Below are 18294 nucleotides of genomic sequence, written 5' to 3' on the forward strand. Positions count from 1 at the left end.
TTTAGAATTGCATCGCTTCTAAGGGAAAACATTTCCTTCCCTCTTGTTTTTCATCCTCTGAGGCAGAGTGGGTTTTACTCCAGTGGATGCCTGTTATTCATTCTTATCTGTTTCTAGGTGTGATTATCTATTTATTTTGCTTTGTTTTGTTTTTCTTTTAGATTCTGTGTATCTTTTTATTGTTTTAGTGGAAGATCTCTTTCTGTTAGGTGTTTCTTAATTAGGAGATACTCCTTCATCTTAGATAAGAGTTGGTTTCTTAACCACCCCCAACACTCTGACATCTTTTTAATTCAGATTCAGCCAGAGGAGTAAGGTACTGGAGAGCGCGGGGAAAGAACGAACTCTGGTTTGTGGATTTGAACATACTGTATTTATCACTGAATTCTAAAAATGGATTTTTATTAGCGACGTTAGCCATTGAAATGCAATGTAACTGTTGGCCTAATTACCATCCCTTGGAGTATTATATCTAGTGACCCCCTAAGTCTCAAGGAGACCAAATGATTTACTCCCCAGTAGCTAACCAATCACATCACACACTGATCTCCTGGCTCAGTAAAGAGCCACCGATGCAACCAGGTTTTATCATAATACCAATTTCTATCCTTTGAGGACTGACCTTGTTCCAGGCATTGCATTAAGTATTTCCATATGTTGTTTCAAACTATCAGAGATAAGTATCATTATCCCCATTTTACAGACGAGGAGATTCAGAGAGGCTGCAATTCTTGGCCAAGAACACACCGTTCGTAAATGGCAGACTTGGGGGTTTGAACCCACATGAATCTGGTTCCAAAGCCTGCGCCACTCATGTATGACCTAAATCTCTATGTAGAGGTCAATACCGTGTACAGGGAGCAATATGAAGACAATGAGAGCCTTTGAACTTGGTATAGCAGCGATTTAAGCCACTCCTATTTAGAGAGGTAGACAACAGAGCAGTTAGTTGTTGAGAACACAGTGTTGGAACCAGGCAGACTTGACTATGAACTTCTTTGCCCTTCAAATGGTTGTAAAACCTTGGCTACATTATAAGAATCACACTCTCAGCTCTAGGTGATTTAATGGCTGTGAGTTTGAGTTTCCTCGCCTGTAAAAGTGAGGGTTAGGACCTGGTGAGGGTTAATGATATAGTATATGTCAGATACATACTCCAGGGACGGGCATAAGTTAGATACTCCATGGTGATTATTAACTTACGACTCAGCAAATATTTGAGTATGCCTAATACGGTACTAAATAGAAGGGAGAGCAAAGGGATATATGGCTTGCTGTAGATAAGATGAAACAAGTCCACAAGAAAGGAATATTCCCAATGCAAATATCAACACTGGGCTGTACCTAGATTAGTAATAAGTGCAATAGAAGCAGGGGTCCCTTGCGGGCGGGCACGGTCAGAGACAGATGTGGGCTTTGAGCTGGACCTTGGAGGACATTAATGGTCATGCTGGTGAGATTCAAATGTGGTTTGCAGGCCAGTGCCAGACTGTAAACTCTTAGTGGTCCATGACAAGACGAGGAAGCTTGCTCTGGAATGTAAATCGACTACATTGTTGAACACATTGTTTAGTTCATCTGACTTTTTTTTTTTTTTTTTTTTTGACATAAGTCTTTCTCAGTGAAGGAAGCAGTGAACTGAATTGTACTCTGTCTCAAGCTGCTTCTCCTGTGACAGAAACGCAACAAATAGTTTGCAGATCACCTACGTTGAACAGCAGTGGTTTAGAACAGAGGTCAGCAACCTTTCTGTGAAAGGCCAGATAGTAAATATTTTCAGGTCTGTGGGCTATAGGAACTCTGTCATAACTATTCAACTCTGGTGTCATATCACAAAAGCAGCTACCAACATTACGTAAGCATGGCCGTATTCAGCCTATAGGCCCTAGCTTGCCAACCTCTGGTTAAAAGGGCCAGGAAAGAGGGGAGGTCTTCTAGGCAAGAAGAACAACATGAACAAAGGCCTGAGCTGGTATTGAAATAGTAACCTCGGGCAAGCCTATATGCAAAGATTAGGTGGCTCAAGCTCAGAGGATGTCATCCATCATCCAGAAAACATTGAATCAAAATGTTGGCAGTAGACAGGACCTAGGTTTGGGAGTTAGCCAAATGCCAACTCCAGGGCATCAGCTTTTTCATAGGCCACCACCCACTCTGACAAGCATCACCTATTTCTGGAATTGGGTTTGGGCAAGGAGTTGAGCAAGAAGAATAAGTGTGAAAACATAGCTAAGGAGAATCAAATTTCTCCAGGAGAACTGTCAGATGAAAACAAAGCAAAACACAATACTGTCTACATTTACTGGGCCCTTTGTTACTACAAAAAGTCCCAGGATGCGCTGAGATCTTCCTGCCTGGCCAGGACATACAGTAATCGGGTACACGCATGTGCATTTGTGCAAAGCCTTCTATATGGGGGAGGCAATCCGTTATTTATCACATGCACAAATACGTCACCTCTAAGCCTCCAAGACAAGGCTTGATTTGTCTGCTATTAGGAAATGACTCCTTGCTGTAAATCTGGCCAATCTGTCTATTATCCACCAACCCACCTATCCATCCATCCACCCACCCACCCATCTATCTTTCCATCCATCTATCCTTTTACTCACTCAGCAAGTTGCTTTTGTAGTTCCAGGTTTTGATTCCATACCAAAGGGTCAGTGCTGGGGCCAGAATCCCAGAAAATGAAGTCAGAAGCATAGGGACATCGACCTAACTTAAAATTCTCACTAAATCTGCAGAAAGGTGTACTTGCAGCTTTGCTGGGATGGGCAAGATCTTTTTTGGGGATCCTAGATGGACCTGGCAGGGACTACACATTCAGGAGCTTCATACTCAAAATGAGGTCTCAGGCCTTGCTGACTCCTGCCCCTTCCACGGTGTTCTAGAATTCTTCCCGCTATCCCCCAACACCACAGCAGGAGGAAGCCAAACTAAGTGGCAGCCCTGGGTGCAGGCTGCTGCAGATGTTGCAGAAATGCTGTGGCCTCCCTTGTCCAAAAGGGCTGGTCCACTGAGAACTTCGTAGCAGGCCCGACTCTGCAGATACAATTGTTCCTTTAAATCAAAAGACTCTGTGTTGTTATGCTTAGCCCCATTAATATGCATTTGACTGATGTGTGCATGCCATGTATTTTTATATCTAATCTTTGCACACATCAGTGCACACACTGATGTGTGTGTGTGTGTGTATGTAGCATGGAGGAAAAGGCATGTAGACTGGTTTATACTTATTACAAACAGGGAACTCTTTACTTAGAGTCAATGGATGGGGATATAAGAGGATTCATAAACCTCCAGATATTTTGTACAAACTTTGAAAGAGAGGCTGCCTAGCCTTCCCCAGATTCTCAAGGGGGTCCAAGACCCCAGGGACAGCAGGAATCCTGGCTCCAGAAGGAACTGGCGAGTGACTGCGGGAGCCCACTCCCCCAACCGTCTTCCTGATCGCATTTCAGAACGCCCCAGGCCTTCGCTGTTGCCAAAATGCACTGGCTCACTGCCTGAGAAGGCAGCCTCTTGTCTGAGGTGGTTCTGCCACCTACAGCACGCAGCCCAGCAAAGCCAGCCCAGCAAAGCCAGCCCAGCTCTACGGCAGGCTCGTTTGCACACACGAATCCGGGGGAAGCCTGCCTCTCCAGCCTGGGAACCCTCCTCTGGAAGAAAAATGGCTTTGGAGATTCCTGATTAGTATTCAGAGATAGGAACTCCTTTGGGGTGGGTTACAGCGATGGGAAGATATTTTTACATTCAAGGGGAATGGATAAATCCTGAGGATTAGCACCTGAAAAAAGTGCTGCCCAAAACCCAGGGAGGAAACCACGCCCCACAAGAAAGAAGTAGATAATGAGCTTAAGGGTCCTCTCAGTAAATGCAGCTCTCCCTGCTGGTATGCTCCATGCCCACTGCCCTTCTGGGTCCACAGAGGTCACTTCTGCCATCTAACTTGTCACGTAATGAAAATACTTGCTTCATAAACATGTGATTCCCAAAGATGCTTAGGTGTACACCCGAGTCATTTTCTTAATATGCTTAAATCATTCCAAAGGGGGCTGTATACTCGCTGAGGATAGAGATGATGTTATCCTCCTCGTTATGTCCGCAGTGCCAAAGCAGAGTGCCTGACCCTTAGGAAGAAGCTCTATAAATGCTTGTTGATTTAAAGGAATAGAAGTGTTGTTTGTTTCACAGTCTGTGCTGTTCTTGCTAATACAGAATCATCATATCTACTGTTTGTTGAACTCTGACGTGTCGGACATATCATCTCAAATTCTCACAATGATACGCAAGATGGGTCTTGTCTTACAGGTGAAACTGAGAGCCAGCACTCTTAAGGGGCTCAGCCAAGGATGTACACCTAGTGACAGAATTAAAATCCATACCTAGACCTCTTGGCTTCTAAGTCTGTGCTTGTTCTGCTCCATCCATGTATTTTTATATCCACGGTAAGCCCATTTCTCAAAAATGGGGAATGGGCCAAAGGAAATGGTTGAAAACCTAACTTTGTTATTTTAATTAAAAAACAAAACAAAACATTTTTCCATCCCTTAGAATTTCCCTGGAACCTCTTCTTGCTAACCTAGCTTAATAATAGATGCAAACATCTTCTGACCCTGTCTGAATCTAGGGTGGTTCTCCTTTGGTGGGTAATCCACTCTTATCTCTGTTTGTAGAGATGACAGTGGACTACTTCGCTCTGTTTGGACTGGTGAGCATCAGTGGCTGGGGCAGACCTGAGGCTGTCTTTAGCTTGCATAGACTTTGATTTCCAGTGATGAATTCCTTATGGAGGAAAGATACACATCGAGTCTTCACAGTGTGGGAATGTGGAGTTAATTGCACAGGAATTCCTCGCTTTCATGGGGTCTTCCTTACCAACATTTTAAATTTCAGAAAGGACTCCGAAGTAAGCAAGAGGATAGACAAGACTGAAGATGCCCCTAACTAATCCAGATCTCATTACCTGACAGCCTGGTTCACTAGGGTTGAGTGGCTCTTTGGCCAAAGTGTATCTTTGTCTCACACTGTACTTGTGTCATTCAGGCTTTAAAATCTTGCTCTCTTCTTCCTGAGAAACTGCAGTGGGAAAGTGACTGCAGTTGTCCTGTCAATGGAGTTAGCGGTTTGGGCCAAGTTTAGATCATCGATAGGTAAAAAGAGCAGAGAAATTTTTCTAGATGAAGGTAATCTTGATTATCATGCTTAGGCTTGAGAAGAGAGGAAGAGCATGGGCAAGTGGGGTTAAGTGAGAAAAAAGTGGAGTTCAAACTGGAAGCCACGGGGAATTTGCACATGTCTTGCTGTTTATATGTATCTATCCTAAAGCAGACCTCAAACTTCAGTACTATGTATCAGAATCAGACATGAGCATGCTTTTCCAAAAGGCAGATTCAGGACCCTAGTTCCATACCCAGTGAAACAGAAGGGGAAGAGCCTGGAAATCTGCATTTTTAATGATCAACTCGTTTGGAACTCGTTTGGTTCTGACAGAAGTATTCCTTAGACCATACTCTCAGGAACATTGGCATGAAAAGATCTTCCGGTATTTATAAGAACACCTTACATGCATCCATTCACCTGAGCCAAACCTAGGAAAACAGAGAAAAAAGGCACAGTCTGGGCGTTCAAAGAGTTCAAGGTCAAGTAGAAAAGAGACTTGGAAGCAGAGGGTTGCAAAGCACGGATGAGTAAGTTCATAGAGCAGAAAGGGCTGAGTGCCATGGGAGAACTGTAGGGAGGCACCCAGTTCAGCCCGCATAGGGAGAGGTACACAAGTGTAACAGAAGAAGTAACCTTGTCTTCAAGGATGAGTGGGCATTAGCCAAGAAGAGGGGAGGGAAGAATTCCAAGTAGAGGGAACCCAGTGGACCAGTGGACAAAAAGCAGCATGTCCTCTGAGTAATGACAGAAGGGAAGGGAGTGGTAAAAAAGATGGGCGGTGAGGGCACATCTGCCTTTTATAATGAAATGCTGTCTTTCCACATGGAAGGGTGGTGCTTTGCCAATATGTGTACAGCTGTGTTGTGGTCTTTGTCTTCTCAGATACAGCACTCTCAATGCAGCAGTATTCTGATGAGCTTCCAACAGAGAAGGAATTCAGAAAAGTTCAAGGCAATCCTAAATGGATTTACCTTCTTCCTCATTCATTAATCTTTGTCATCAGATGTCTTGGACCAAAGTAAATCCGAAAAATCTAGCCAAAGGAGACAAGAAAGCAACCGTGTACAGAGTCACAGAAAAAGCTCCCACTCTGAACTCATGTTGGCATATGTTACTGACATTATTGTTATGTGTAAAATACAAAAGAGTCCATGAATAAAAATAAAATAGTGTTCATCGTGGGCCTTGATAAGAATTAGGATCCAGAAAGTACTTGTAGTTGCCACTTTGTTCTCCAGTTTAAAAGATGGCTTTCACTGCCATATAATCTACATAAACTAGCATTGTAACTCACAGTGTGTGGTTATACAAACAGGAACAACAGCAGAAACCAGAGCAGAAATCAGAGCATGCTGTGCGCCATGGAAGAGAGCTTTTTTCTTTAACCAGAGAGAATCATTTGAATTCAGAATAGAGCTACATATATCCACCCAACAGTTTGTACAGAATGTGTCTGGATGTGTATGTGTGTGTGTGTGTGTGTGTAAATCACATTCAGCTGTAATATGGTATTGTAAGTAATAGCAAATTAAGTGGGCATTATCAAGTGTTGGTGATATTTCTTTTCCTCCAAACTTGGACAGAGAAAATCAAAACCAGGGGGATAAAGAAAAGTACCTTTGAGGTTTCTAATTGTTTCCAGCTGTTAACATTATTTATTGCAAATCATATTATCAAGTAGTGAAACACGGATGTCTTTGAACTTTTTTGCAGTTGTGTGTAATACTGGAGCCAATGCAGGAACTGATGTCGAGACATAAAACTTACAACCTCAGTCCACGGGACTGCCTGAAGACCTGCTTGTTTCAGAAGTGGCAGCGGATGGTGGCACCCCCAGGTACGAGCTCGTTCTTCACTCTTGTTCTAAATGCATTTTCTGAGGCCTCTTTGGGGGATGAAGGGATGTGAAAAGGGAGGAAGGAATCATAAATTTGTCAGGAAGACTAGTTTCTTATGGATATTTGGATGTGGGGATGTAGAATTTGTGAAGTACCAGCATCCTTAGGAATCATCTATCATCTCACTTAGGACCTGAAACCCAGAGAAGTCAATTGATTTATTTAATGTTACCAAAATCATTGGCAAAGCCGAAATCAGAAGCAAGGTTTCCTGTCTCCCAGGCCAGTGGCTATTCCACTGGACAAGACTGATGTCTTCTCATGGTCCATTGTTCTTTTGCCTGTTTTTTTTCTTTAAGAATGATATAAATTATGGGAAGAAAGGGAGGGAGGGAGGATGGAAGGGGGGAAAAGGAAGGAAGGAAATAAAGAAAAATAAATAAATAAATTTGCTCCCTTTTTTAAGATAGATCTAGTATCAAAGGGTACTCTGATCATGAAGAGAATACATAAAAGATTCCATTTTCCTCACTTCCTTAGAATGCAGTTTAGATACTATAGTCTCCTGCTGGGGCTCTGAAATTACTGCTTCCAGTCATCATTAATTGTCATTCTATCTAATACATTTTTACTCCCAGGCGTGTGTCGAGCCTCATTGATCATAAAAGCAAAACGTATCCGTTCGCTAAAAATTATTTTTATAAAGAGTAATTATTAACACGAAGCACATAGCTTTCTGAATCACAAAATAGAATGGTCACCTTCCACTGGTAATGGGCCAGGCATTTTATAGGAAATGAATATAGTAGATTTAACTAAGTACATATTTAGAAATCTGAGAAAACAAGCATCATTTTAGAAGTCCAATGCGCTATCTATTGCGCTACGGAGCCACCCTACGAGCATCATTTTACATAGAATATTTACATCCCTGTCTTAGAGGAATTTTAGATATTTGAAACATTATTTTTCAAATCTATTGAATGCGCTTAGATTATTTTCTCTTTCAATATCAATAAGGCTTTATGGGAAAAAATATTTCACTCAATGAATGCTTTGAGAACCTATATTTTCCAGCATATGTGTATATAATTTATATATTATTTATTAACTCAATCATTCATTCAGTAGTTATTGATTAAGCCCCTACTAGGTGACAGGTACTGTTCCAGTCACTAAGGGGTACAGCACCGAATGAAACAATCAGAAATCCCAGCCTGCCCAGACCCTCCATTCTCTTTCTGAATCCTCACAATAACCTTATGAGGTATTTAATATTACTTCCATTTTAAGTGTACAGGGCCTGAGATTTAAGTAGTAATTTGCCAAAGGCGGTCTCATAGCTGATCAATGAAGGAGGTCTGTGTCACAATAAGTGCTTACATCTCCAGAGTTCATGACTCTATGACCTCAGCTACCTGCTGCCAATGGGAGTAATCCAGAGTATGCGGTGTCAGTATATTTCCCCCAAATTTCACAAAAGAAGTACAGATATCAAAAAAAAGTAGCCAATTTTAATTCTTGAGGTAAAGGAAGAAAATGTTTGTCAGGGGAACTGAGTATTTGCTTGACCTTGAACGTGTAACTCAACTCTTTTCTGGCACCCTGAGATGGACCAATTCTATTTCCTGTTTCCTCAACCTTCAGGACAAGCACCCATGACTCTCTGTGGACAGACATGTTAGGCCCTTTGATGAACATCTCTGATCATAAGAGACAAAATATTCATGAAGGGAAAAAAGTGGTATATAAATAGGAACATAATCCCCTTCTTCCTCAAAAGTCAGGGATAATATGGTGGACTAGGTGGTCTTTGAAAAGAGCCTTAAAGGAGATCCGGCCCACTGCCCATCAGAAGCAGCATAAGTGTTTTAAGAAAATGCCACGAGGCCCTCTCACTTGGTTCCAGTATGGCCCCGGCTCACCTTCTCTCCTTCAGAGTTGGGTCAAGACTAGGGTTAGCAAAAAGGATGCTCTTACATTCCATTTCCAACTGAGTAACTGCCTGGAAAAAGTTTCCAAACATTTCTCATTTACAAAGCACAGATTAGAATAGTATCTAATTAATAGAGTTGCTATGGATATAAGATAGTCATGACATAGAAACCATGAAGAACATGAAAACATTTGATAAAACTCACTACATGATGTATAAATAAATAATATTCATCTGACCGCACATCACCACGGGTCCCTATGCTTCCAAGAAGACACTGCCCATCCATCCAGTCCAAAATATTTTCCTGTTTCTAAACAGGACTTTCCTGAAAAGATCTAGTTCCCCTTCATGAATATGCTGGCCCTGGCCCACTAAGACATTTTTCCCTCAGGAAAGTTGAAATTAGTAGCATTCTTTAAACATCAGGGTCCAAACCATGCAACTTGAGAACTGAGCTTGGGAGCCCATGGCCGACAAAACTCACGCTTCCTCTTCTTGGTACTCGAGCATCTCCAGCTGTGATGGTGCTGGGCGCTTACCCAGAGACACGGCTCCTACACAGGTTCACCCCCTTCACTTGTCTTCATCCTTTCCCTCATCTCTCAGAAGCTCCCTCCCTGCCAACCCAAGGGAGCCCAGGGCCCTCCTTTTGCTCTAAAGACACGACAGTCCAGAGAAAAATGTTTTTCCCAATTTTGAAATGGTAATAATATTTTTAACTCAACTATAAAAGTGGTATTTGCGGCTGGCCCTTAAAATATATGGATAGATTCCAGACATACAACATTCGCGAAACACAATAAAACACAAATCATTCTATCTAGATACCAAAGAAGAGGGTTGCACGCATTTGGGGCTAAAAATAAAACAAGCGCTTCCTCCCTTTACTCCGCGTACATTAAAAAAAAAAAAAAAAAAAAATTGGGAACAATTTAGAGTCTACTCTTTTCAATTCGCAAGCACAGGCTCCTTGGAGGGACAGTGTTCTGACCGTCGCCCCGGAACTGATCCCCTGCCCATTTTCCATTGTGCAGCAGAACCCACAAGGCAGCCGACAACCAAGCGGAGAAAAAGGAAAAACTCCACGAGCAGCACGTCCAACAGCAGCGCCGGGAACACCACCAACAGCACTGGCGGCAAGAAGAAGACTCCGGCCGCCAACCTGAGTCTGTCCAGTCAGGTACCTGTAAGTCTCGCTTTGCTCTTAGGCCTGAACTCCTGCCTTTGCCTGTCTCCCCCCTGCAGGGGCCCGCGCGAAAGCCTCCCTGAGCTGCCAGGGCGTTCTGGGCAGGTTGGGGGCGGGGGAGGGCAAGGCCGGGCTGGGGGTGGAGGCGGGGGAGGGGGCAGGGGAGGGAGGAGTCCTGCCATGGAAACCTTCCCTTGCAACCTGGGAATTAGAAAGGAATATTAAGAGTCTGTGCTGCGCAGGGACCTGAATTAAAAAGCCGTCAGAGTCACAGACAGGAGATATGTCACTTAAGGTTTAATTAAAATATCACTTAGCAGCAATGCCTGCTGGCACAGAGGGGCTCTCGGCACCATCGCTGGAGACCCTGTGCTCCACTGGAAGCTAGCTCCCGGCGTTCAGACTCCGTATTGTAATTGGATTGGGCCTTCCCGACCTGGGTGTCCCTTCCTATTTTAAGACTCAGGTAATTAACTCCCGGCCACTCAAAATGCAGCTCAGTGGATTCCACTTTACCCATTTCGTGAGCTCAGGGGGAGGGTGGGCCCCTGGTTTGGTCTCAGCTCTCTTGACCTCTTGACCCTTTCTTTCATTTCTGGGTCTTGACAAAGGAAATGGGCCGCTGAGAAGGGGGGCTTCTTTGAACTCCAAGGCTGACAGCTGACGGGTGTCCCCAAAGAGTGTACACCGCGTGGGCCCTTTCTTCATCTTTCTTCATCTCCTATTACTTTTACTTTCAAGTCCTGTCCTGTCTGCCCAATTCCTTCCTGACTCCAAATCCCTCAGCCCAGTGTCCGACCGTTTATCGCTTTTAAATTCTCATGCTCCTCTAAGCATTTCTTGTCCCTTGTCCCCTCCACGATTACTTGTGGGTGCTCCTTCTCTGCTGCCCTAGCCACACCACCCTGTCACCAGGCGTTTGACTGTTCGTTTGAGCGCCAACACCTTCGTGGTGCTGGGTGGCATCCTCTAGATGCCATGTCTTGGGAAATGGGCTCTATTTCTTGTTACTTCCCTTAACCAATGCAATTTGACCTTTTCCCTCTTTCTCACCTTTTTTCCCCCTCTTGATCTGTCGTCCTCACATCTCTCCCCATGTGAGAGTGGACCCTTCTTTCATGGGGATTCTCCACTTACTTCTAAATGTGTCTTTCAAATCTGTCCCCGACCCACTTTTACCCACTTTCCATCAGTCCGTTTTCTTTGGCTAAAACCAACCCCATCAGTACCTGAGAATCCCCAGGTCCACTGGAACTCTTCTCCTGTCTTCCGTAGGCAGAGGGTATGGTTTTCATCCTCACTGCACTAGAAAGAAAGGGTCATGGAGAGAGTGGCCAGCCTGTGGGGAAGGTACCATTTTGTTTTTAAGACCGCTAGGAATTATAGTCTTTAAATAATGCCAGACTCACCTCTGTTTTCTGAACTGGTCTAAAGAGTCAGGAAAAAAAAAAAAAATCAAAGAAGAAAAACAGTCTTTTTATGAAGGTACCAATAAGCTAGGCCCACTCCTGGTTAAACTGGAAAATGCATAGAGAAAATGGCCTGGTATAAATAAATCAACCCAGAAGTGCTCACAAGTAACCCATTATTCATCTACTCCTGGAGTTTTAGAAACTAACATTTGTTAGTTTCCCCTTGCAAATGACAGTGCATTCCAGAGAATTCTGGAACTGTGACATCACTACTTAAAGGCACAGTGGCTGCAAGAATTCAGCTCAGTTCGACAAATGTTTTCTGAGCTCCGACTATGTGCCCCCCACTATACCAAGAGTAAACAAACAAAAGACAGCAAATACCCAGGCCCTGTCATTGAAGAGCTCATGTCTACTCAAGGGATGACCAAGAGGTTTCCTCTCTCCTGCCAGCTCAGTCTCCTGGGGTCAGCTAACAGGGTCCAGCACTGAGTGGAATTCTGAGGCCCAGCCTGGGTTTGGTGAGCCGTCCATCCTCGATGTCTGCCTCAGGTGTAGAATAGCAGCATAAGTTTCATGTATTTCGACATACCTGGCCTCGTTGGAAACATTTCAGTTTTATCTTAAAGGGCACGTAGTTTGTTCTACTTCCTGATGCTCCTTTCCTCCAATCCCCCAACTGCATCTTAGTGGAGGATACCTGTGTCCAGAGGGTTCTTAGTGAATTGAGACCCTTTGGACTTGGTGAGAACAAGGCACCATCAGAAAGTGAGAGCAGAATTTCAGCACCATCCCCACTCCATGCAATTAAAAGAGGTTTTAACCAAGTAAAACTTACAGAGGGCCAAGAGGGGCAGGGAAAGGCAACCAGGTTAGGAAAAAGGTGCACATTTCTGTGTGCACTCCAGTTGAAAGGACATTAAATGATAAGCATCGTCTGGCTTGTAGTGGCCACATCTTTTAACCCTGTGTACTGAACTACCGACACGACATTACTGTTAAAATAGAACGCGGTCTGCAGCCCTGGCCGCCTCGTTCCCAGGCATGACCAGAGTTTATGTGCCACCGTGACCACAGCTGTGGTCCGCCTAGCTGCCGCGGCAGCAGCGTGTGCGTCTGGCGAGGACTAGGGTTTAATCCTTGGATTCTGCTTCTCACTCCATGAGCAGGGGCTAGGAGCGATCCCGAACTGCAGCCTCAACCCTGGGAGGGATGGAGACCTGTGTCATTCTACAGCAGTGACCCCTTCTGGCCAATTTAAGGAGAAGCATTGAGGGGCCCTGAAAGGAGTCACTTCCAGTCCTCCTCAGAGGTTGGTGGTCCTTGCACGGGGGATTAGTGAGAAGATGTGACATGGGCAAGAGCTGGTGGCACCTCCAGGCCTCCAGCGAGGAGCAGAGAGGTCTGCCTCACGGGGAGCCGAGGGCATCTGGGTTACTCTCAGACACACCGGCCCTGCCTCCTGCGGGACACACGAGAAAGCAGACGTGGGAAGGAAATGCACCTCTCACGGCCAATGTTGAATGTTGGGGGGATTTTTAAAGATGTGGGGGTGGGGAAAATGGAGCCAACTTCCACTAGTGAGAGGCGGCCCCGAATGTGCACTATGTCTCCATTCATTTTGTGTGAGGCTAACAAATCGAGACCGCCTGAGCAGAGAACCACTCGTCTCGTCTGCAGGTTCCGTAGACGTAGGTTCCAGGTAGAGCCCTGTGCATACTTGTGTAAGTGTGTGTAAGTGGCCTCAAGTACGTACGCGCCTAAGAAGCCCCTAGCACACATCTCTTTCATAGCTTGCCATCTATCCATCACTCCTGCGCGTACACACAGGATTATGTATCTGGTTAAGGCTTTTCTTTTAGAATCAGCAAGGCAAATGTGGCATCTCTCTGAAATTTAGGATGCTGACAAGGATCTATGCCTGGGCATCTTTCCAGCTGTTCCAAACACTATGAGCTGATACCGGCCCCATTTGGAGTGATTCAAATCACGATTTTCATAGTACTTTTCGTGAATGACCATTATTTTTCTGATGCCATGGAGGCACCTGGAGTGTTGAGGACCTTTTCCTAATGTCACGCTTAAGCTGCCTTCTGATTTTTCTCCTCTGTTTCCAAATTATGCTTACCTCCCACACTGTCCCAGCCTCTCTCGACGACCTTGGACTCACGATACTAATGCAGACCCACGTGGTCGATCCCCACGCCCTTCTCCTGTCCTGTGACACCTCACGCATGTGTGTTCCAACCCTTCCAAAGTGTGCTGCACGTAAGTCATGAAATGAGATTAACCCACGTCATCCTCTCCCCAGTCTTGCCCTATTCTTTCCCCTCACCTTTGTTCCTGGTCATAAGCACTGTCTCCCGATTGCCTGTAACCAAGTGGCTTTCTTTTTTGTCCAGAACACCTTCAGCGGGCGGTGTGGCTAACCCGATAACGTCCCCTCCTCTCTAGAGAGCCCATTCCACCTCCAGTCCTGTCCGTACTCTTGCCAGTCAGAGTCTGTCTGTGTTGTTCCTCACCTTGAGTCCACGTCAGTGTCACGTCTGGCTCTTCGCTGCATAATCAATATGTTCTTCGAAGCACACTGCTGATTTCCCTGCCAGCACCTAGATCGCTGAGTTTATCCAATTTGTATTTGAGGCATTTACTTAACCTGGGACATAGCTCTTTAAAATCACGTTTGTCAAGTCACAAGAGTGATTAGTCAGAAAACACAGTTTGGAAATCCACTGATGACCTCCCCCATAGTTCTCGGGGAATCAATCAATCAGTCAATCAGTCAAACAAACCAAATTTTCCATTCCAAAATCGACCAGGCGGACATTAAGGGTTCTGTTCAATTGGCACCTTCAGAATTCTAGAAGGAAACTGGAGGGTCCACTGGACCTTCTCCTGACCAAAGGCAGTAGTCTACCATACTGTCCCAGGAAAGCCTCTCTTGCCCTCAGTGAGGGCAATTTTTTGCCCAGTTACCAAGGCATTTTGTCCAAGGCATAGCCTCCCTGTCAGGAAACGCACCCTTATATGCCCAAAAGCATCTGGCTCAGCCCTGCTTTTTCTGGCAGAGGCAGAAGCTGACAGCACTGGGCACTCTCCTGGAGTCACTGCACTTTTGAGTAGACCATTGCTCACAGCCTGCCCAGCAGTATCACCTGACAGGTGTCCTGTCCCATGCCCAGGTCACCCATCAACCCCATACGGCCCCCTTTGAACAAAGAGGCTGGAGCTGTGCCCTGTGTATGCGTCCTTCTCCCCCGTCCCTCTCCAGCAGTGGCCTCCACGAAGCTCCCAGCTACAGTAGGTGGCTTCCTTGTTTGCATGGAAGGACAGTTTGTACTTAAAGGAGTGATTAGATGGATTCTTCTTGCACGCTTCCATTTCTGATGACTACCAGCTTCATCAATGTAATTATAATTAGTGCTCTTCATCTTCCTTTTATGGCACCAGCTGGACAGACTGGTTCTCTTTACTGCCCAGATTGGTGGCAGGGTTGCCTGTGTGGGGATAGGTGACAGGCACCATGAGATAACAGATGGTAAATTCAGGGCTTGTTGGCAATCAGCAGGTTTTTGCTAATGACTTAATTAGCTATGCAAATTGTCAAATCAGTGTGAACATTGTTTTTATCGAAAACTTTACCTAAATTAATTACGATAATTAAGTAGCAGAATGTCAAGGATATTGGCTGCATAAAAGGGCCTGGCTGAGTAGAAAAAAGAGAGATTCTGTCTTCAATTAAAATGTATACCGTCCTTGGGACAGAGAAAATGCCATTCGGAATGAGTTGCGTGAATATCGTAGAACTGCATCCTCCCCACGTTGGCTGCTGGTTTCCAAAACCATTCAGAGGCCCTAAATAAAAAGTGGCGGAGTTTTGGCGGTATTGGAAAGCACCCAGCAGAAGGTTCCACAGCCCTCTCTGAAGTCCCCAATGTCGGCAAGTTAAAAGCGTGGATTTTTTTAATTTTGAAAAATCGATTTTTTTATTTCTGCAGATTGCTAGCATTGCTCGTTCTCCGGTGTCAGGCTGCGCACTAAGGACATAAACTCGCGTGGTTGTTCCCCATCAGGAGGCAATGTTTATTTCCTGTAGAAATCAAATATGCGTCTCGCCCCCACCCCCCGACTTTGAGACTTGACCCCCGGGACACAGTACACGAGTGTGTCTGTCCTAGATCGCCCAGCCCCTCCCGCTAGTGTTTTAAGCTGAGCTTCTCTGTCCCAAGGTTTCCCTGTAATAATGTCAGCTGCTGTTCACAGGATGTGATGGTGGTAGGAGAGCCAACTCTGATGGGAGGTGAGTTTGGGGACGAGGACGAAAGGCTAATCACTAGATTAGAAAACACGCAATATGACGCGGCCAACGGCGTGGACGACGAGGAAGACTTCAACAGCCCCCCCGCCCTGGGGAACAGCAGCCCGTGGAGCAGTAAACCCCCCGCCGCTCAAGAGACCAAATCAGAAAACGCCCCGCCCCAGGCTCCCCAGTGAGACTGACCCGCACCTGCACCCACTGTCAGTAGGCCGTGGGGTACACACACCCACGCTTGCAGATCCTTGCCTACAGGAGAGGAAGGAGGAGAAATAAAAACTTTTCCATGCGAATACCTATTTCTAAATCACAATGATCTGAGTTTGAGTTTCTTTCTTTTTTCCTTTTTGAATTGAGAGGATTATTCCAGTAAACTTCCATGACCCTTCCCTGGAGGCCTTCGCAGGTAACACATATACTGGCACTGATGGTAATTAAAACCAGAGCGAACGCTCGCGCTTCTCCTGGCTCGGTGTTAACCACATGTTTGTTAATTACACGCCCCGCCCCGCCCCACCCCGCCCAGCCCAACCTAACCCAGCCCAACCCAACGAAGGCCATATTGTCAATACGCCCTCAGTGCTCAGGGTCTCATTATATGCCGACCCTAACCACAGATGACTTTTTAATATTGTAAAATATTTTCTGCTTTTTGACTTGCATCTGAGAGTTTCTTGTTTCAGTAAAAAAAGAAAAGAAAAAAAATCAGCTTTTGGACAGTAATTTAAGTGTATCCTTATTAATTTTTATTACTTTCTTCACCTTTTCCTTCATTGGGTAACAGCTAAGAGGGCCTAGCAGGGTAATTTATGGGTGAGCTAATGTCAATCGGTTCTCCACCCTGAGTTGGTTCAATTGAGCCCAAGTGCTGAAACAAGAAATGTCTTTTTGTCATCGAAGACGCCGAGGTGGATTTTTTATGTAAAGAAAGACACCTACCTGGCCCGTTGAGAACTGATGCGTTTGTAAAATTGCTGTTGATCCAGATCTTTTCAAGCCATGTAATCCATTAATTTTGTGGGCAGTTTAATAAATCTGAAACTTTTTTGTGTTTTTTATTGTATCTGAGTTGACTGTTGTTTCTTTTCATAGTATATTTCTTGTATAATATTTTGTAAAGCCCTCCCTTGGTTCTTTTATGGGGATTTTTCTTTTGGGGCAATTCCAGTGTATTTATGTGAAACTTTATAAGAGAACTAATTTTTCCATTTGCATATTAATATGTTCTGCCACACATGTAAAGACACAGTGGCTCCGTGTGTTATAAAACAGCTGTATTTTATGTATGCTTTACCGATAAGTGTGCCAATAATAAACTGTGTTAACGACCAACGCAAGTGGATCTGGCTGTTTGTGAGCATGGGCGGAGAAATCTGCCCACAATTATGAGAAGTCTGGAGCTTGGAGTTAGCGCCCAGCCTACACATGGAGTGGACTTGTGAAAGCTGCGCTGTTCTTTGTCAAGTCTGATTCCTTTCCCTACTCACTGCAGTTCACTTGGGCAGATGTGAGAGTGTCTGCTCTGAGCAAGGAAGATCTGGCTTGTGCTTCTGGAGCTTGGCAAGTGGAAGAGTGGTAGCTTCCACTCGCTGAGAGTATATTTTGCACCAACCAACCCTACTTCAGGTCCACGGACATTATTTCAGCTCATCCTCAGAGCTTCACAAAGTTAGCATTAATATTGTCGTTTTTAAAAATCAATGCCCTGCTTGCCTGTTTTTCTCAAAACCTGCTATACGAGACTCTGGAAAATTCACATGAGGACTTTTTTGTTTAAAGAAATTCCCTGTGTTTCTCCACTTTGTTTTCCACCAGTGAGGAAGATGAGAGATGAAATTTGTTAGCATGTGTTGGATGTGTTTTAAGTGCCAGGCGATTTTAATTTATCATCTTGGCAAATTCTGGAAAGGGGAATTTGAAAAAGAAAAGCTAAGGGAGGCCACGTAGGATTCCCAGAAGCAGAGCCTGAGATCAGGATTTTGGGGCACAAGGTGACTGAGGGAGTGTTCTTCAGGTGAAAGAAAGGGAATCTTTAAGAAAGTCGGGGGGAACAGGATGGGGAAGGGGAAAGAGTCTAGAAAAGCTGTGGACTCATGTAGTCTACATTCTGGACCTGGTCCATGAAGGGAGAGCTCAGAACACAGACCTCACTGTAGAACTGCCCCTTCCTGAGCTGAGCCACCCAACTTTTGTGTACCTGTACGAGTCAGTCATTGGCTGGAGCCATCCGCAGGTATAGGAGACTGTAACCTTTGGAACAAGATGGCCCCCATCAGCTCAGGGCAGTGCTGCAGAGAGTAAGATGGCCAAATAGAAGGCAACAGTCATAGTGTGCTGGTGTGGGTGTGCCAATCTCAGAAAGGGCGTCTAAGCAGGGCACAGTCTACTCCATTAAATGACTTGTCTCATCTCATAACTCATGGGTGACATAGTTGGGATTT

The 18294-nt window shown here is 44.9% G+C and overlaps 1 protein-coding gene across 6 annotated transcripts in view; it reads left to right on the top strand.

Moving 5' to 3' along the window:
• The window catches only part of LDB2 (LIM domain binding 2), a 387692-nt gene extending 370512 nt beyond the window's left edge, over positions 1-17180 (top strand). Inside the window, exons 6-8 of one of the 6 annotated variants that reach the window (XM_044912769.1) lie at positions 6877-7000; positions 9978-10126; positions 15802-17180. In XM_044912769.1, coding sequence (XP_044768704.1) covers positions 6877-7000; positions 9978-10126; positions 15802-16032 — 504 coding nt within the window. In that variant the 3' untranslated portion in view covers positions 16033-17180. Of the gene's footprint in view, positions 1-6876; positions 7001-9974; positions 10127-12707; positions 12813-15536; positions 15612-15801 lie in introns of those variants that run through there. The other 5 variants (XM_021679386.2, XM_044912771.1, XM_044912774.1 and 2 more) reach the window with 5 other exon arrangements.
• Positions 17181-18294: the final 1114 nt, after the last annotated feature.

Source organism: Neomonachus schauinslandi, chromosome 2 (assembly GCF_002201575.2).
Source record: "Neomonachus schauinslandi chromosome 2, ASM220157v2, whole genome shotgun sequence".
Lineage (NCBI taxonomy): Eukaryota > Metazoa > Chordata > Mammalia > Carnivora > Phocidae > Neomonachus > Neomonachus schauinslandi.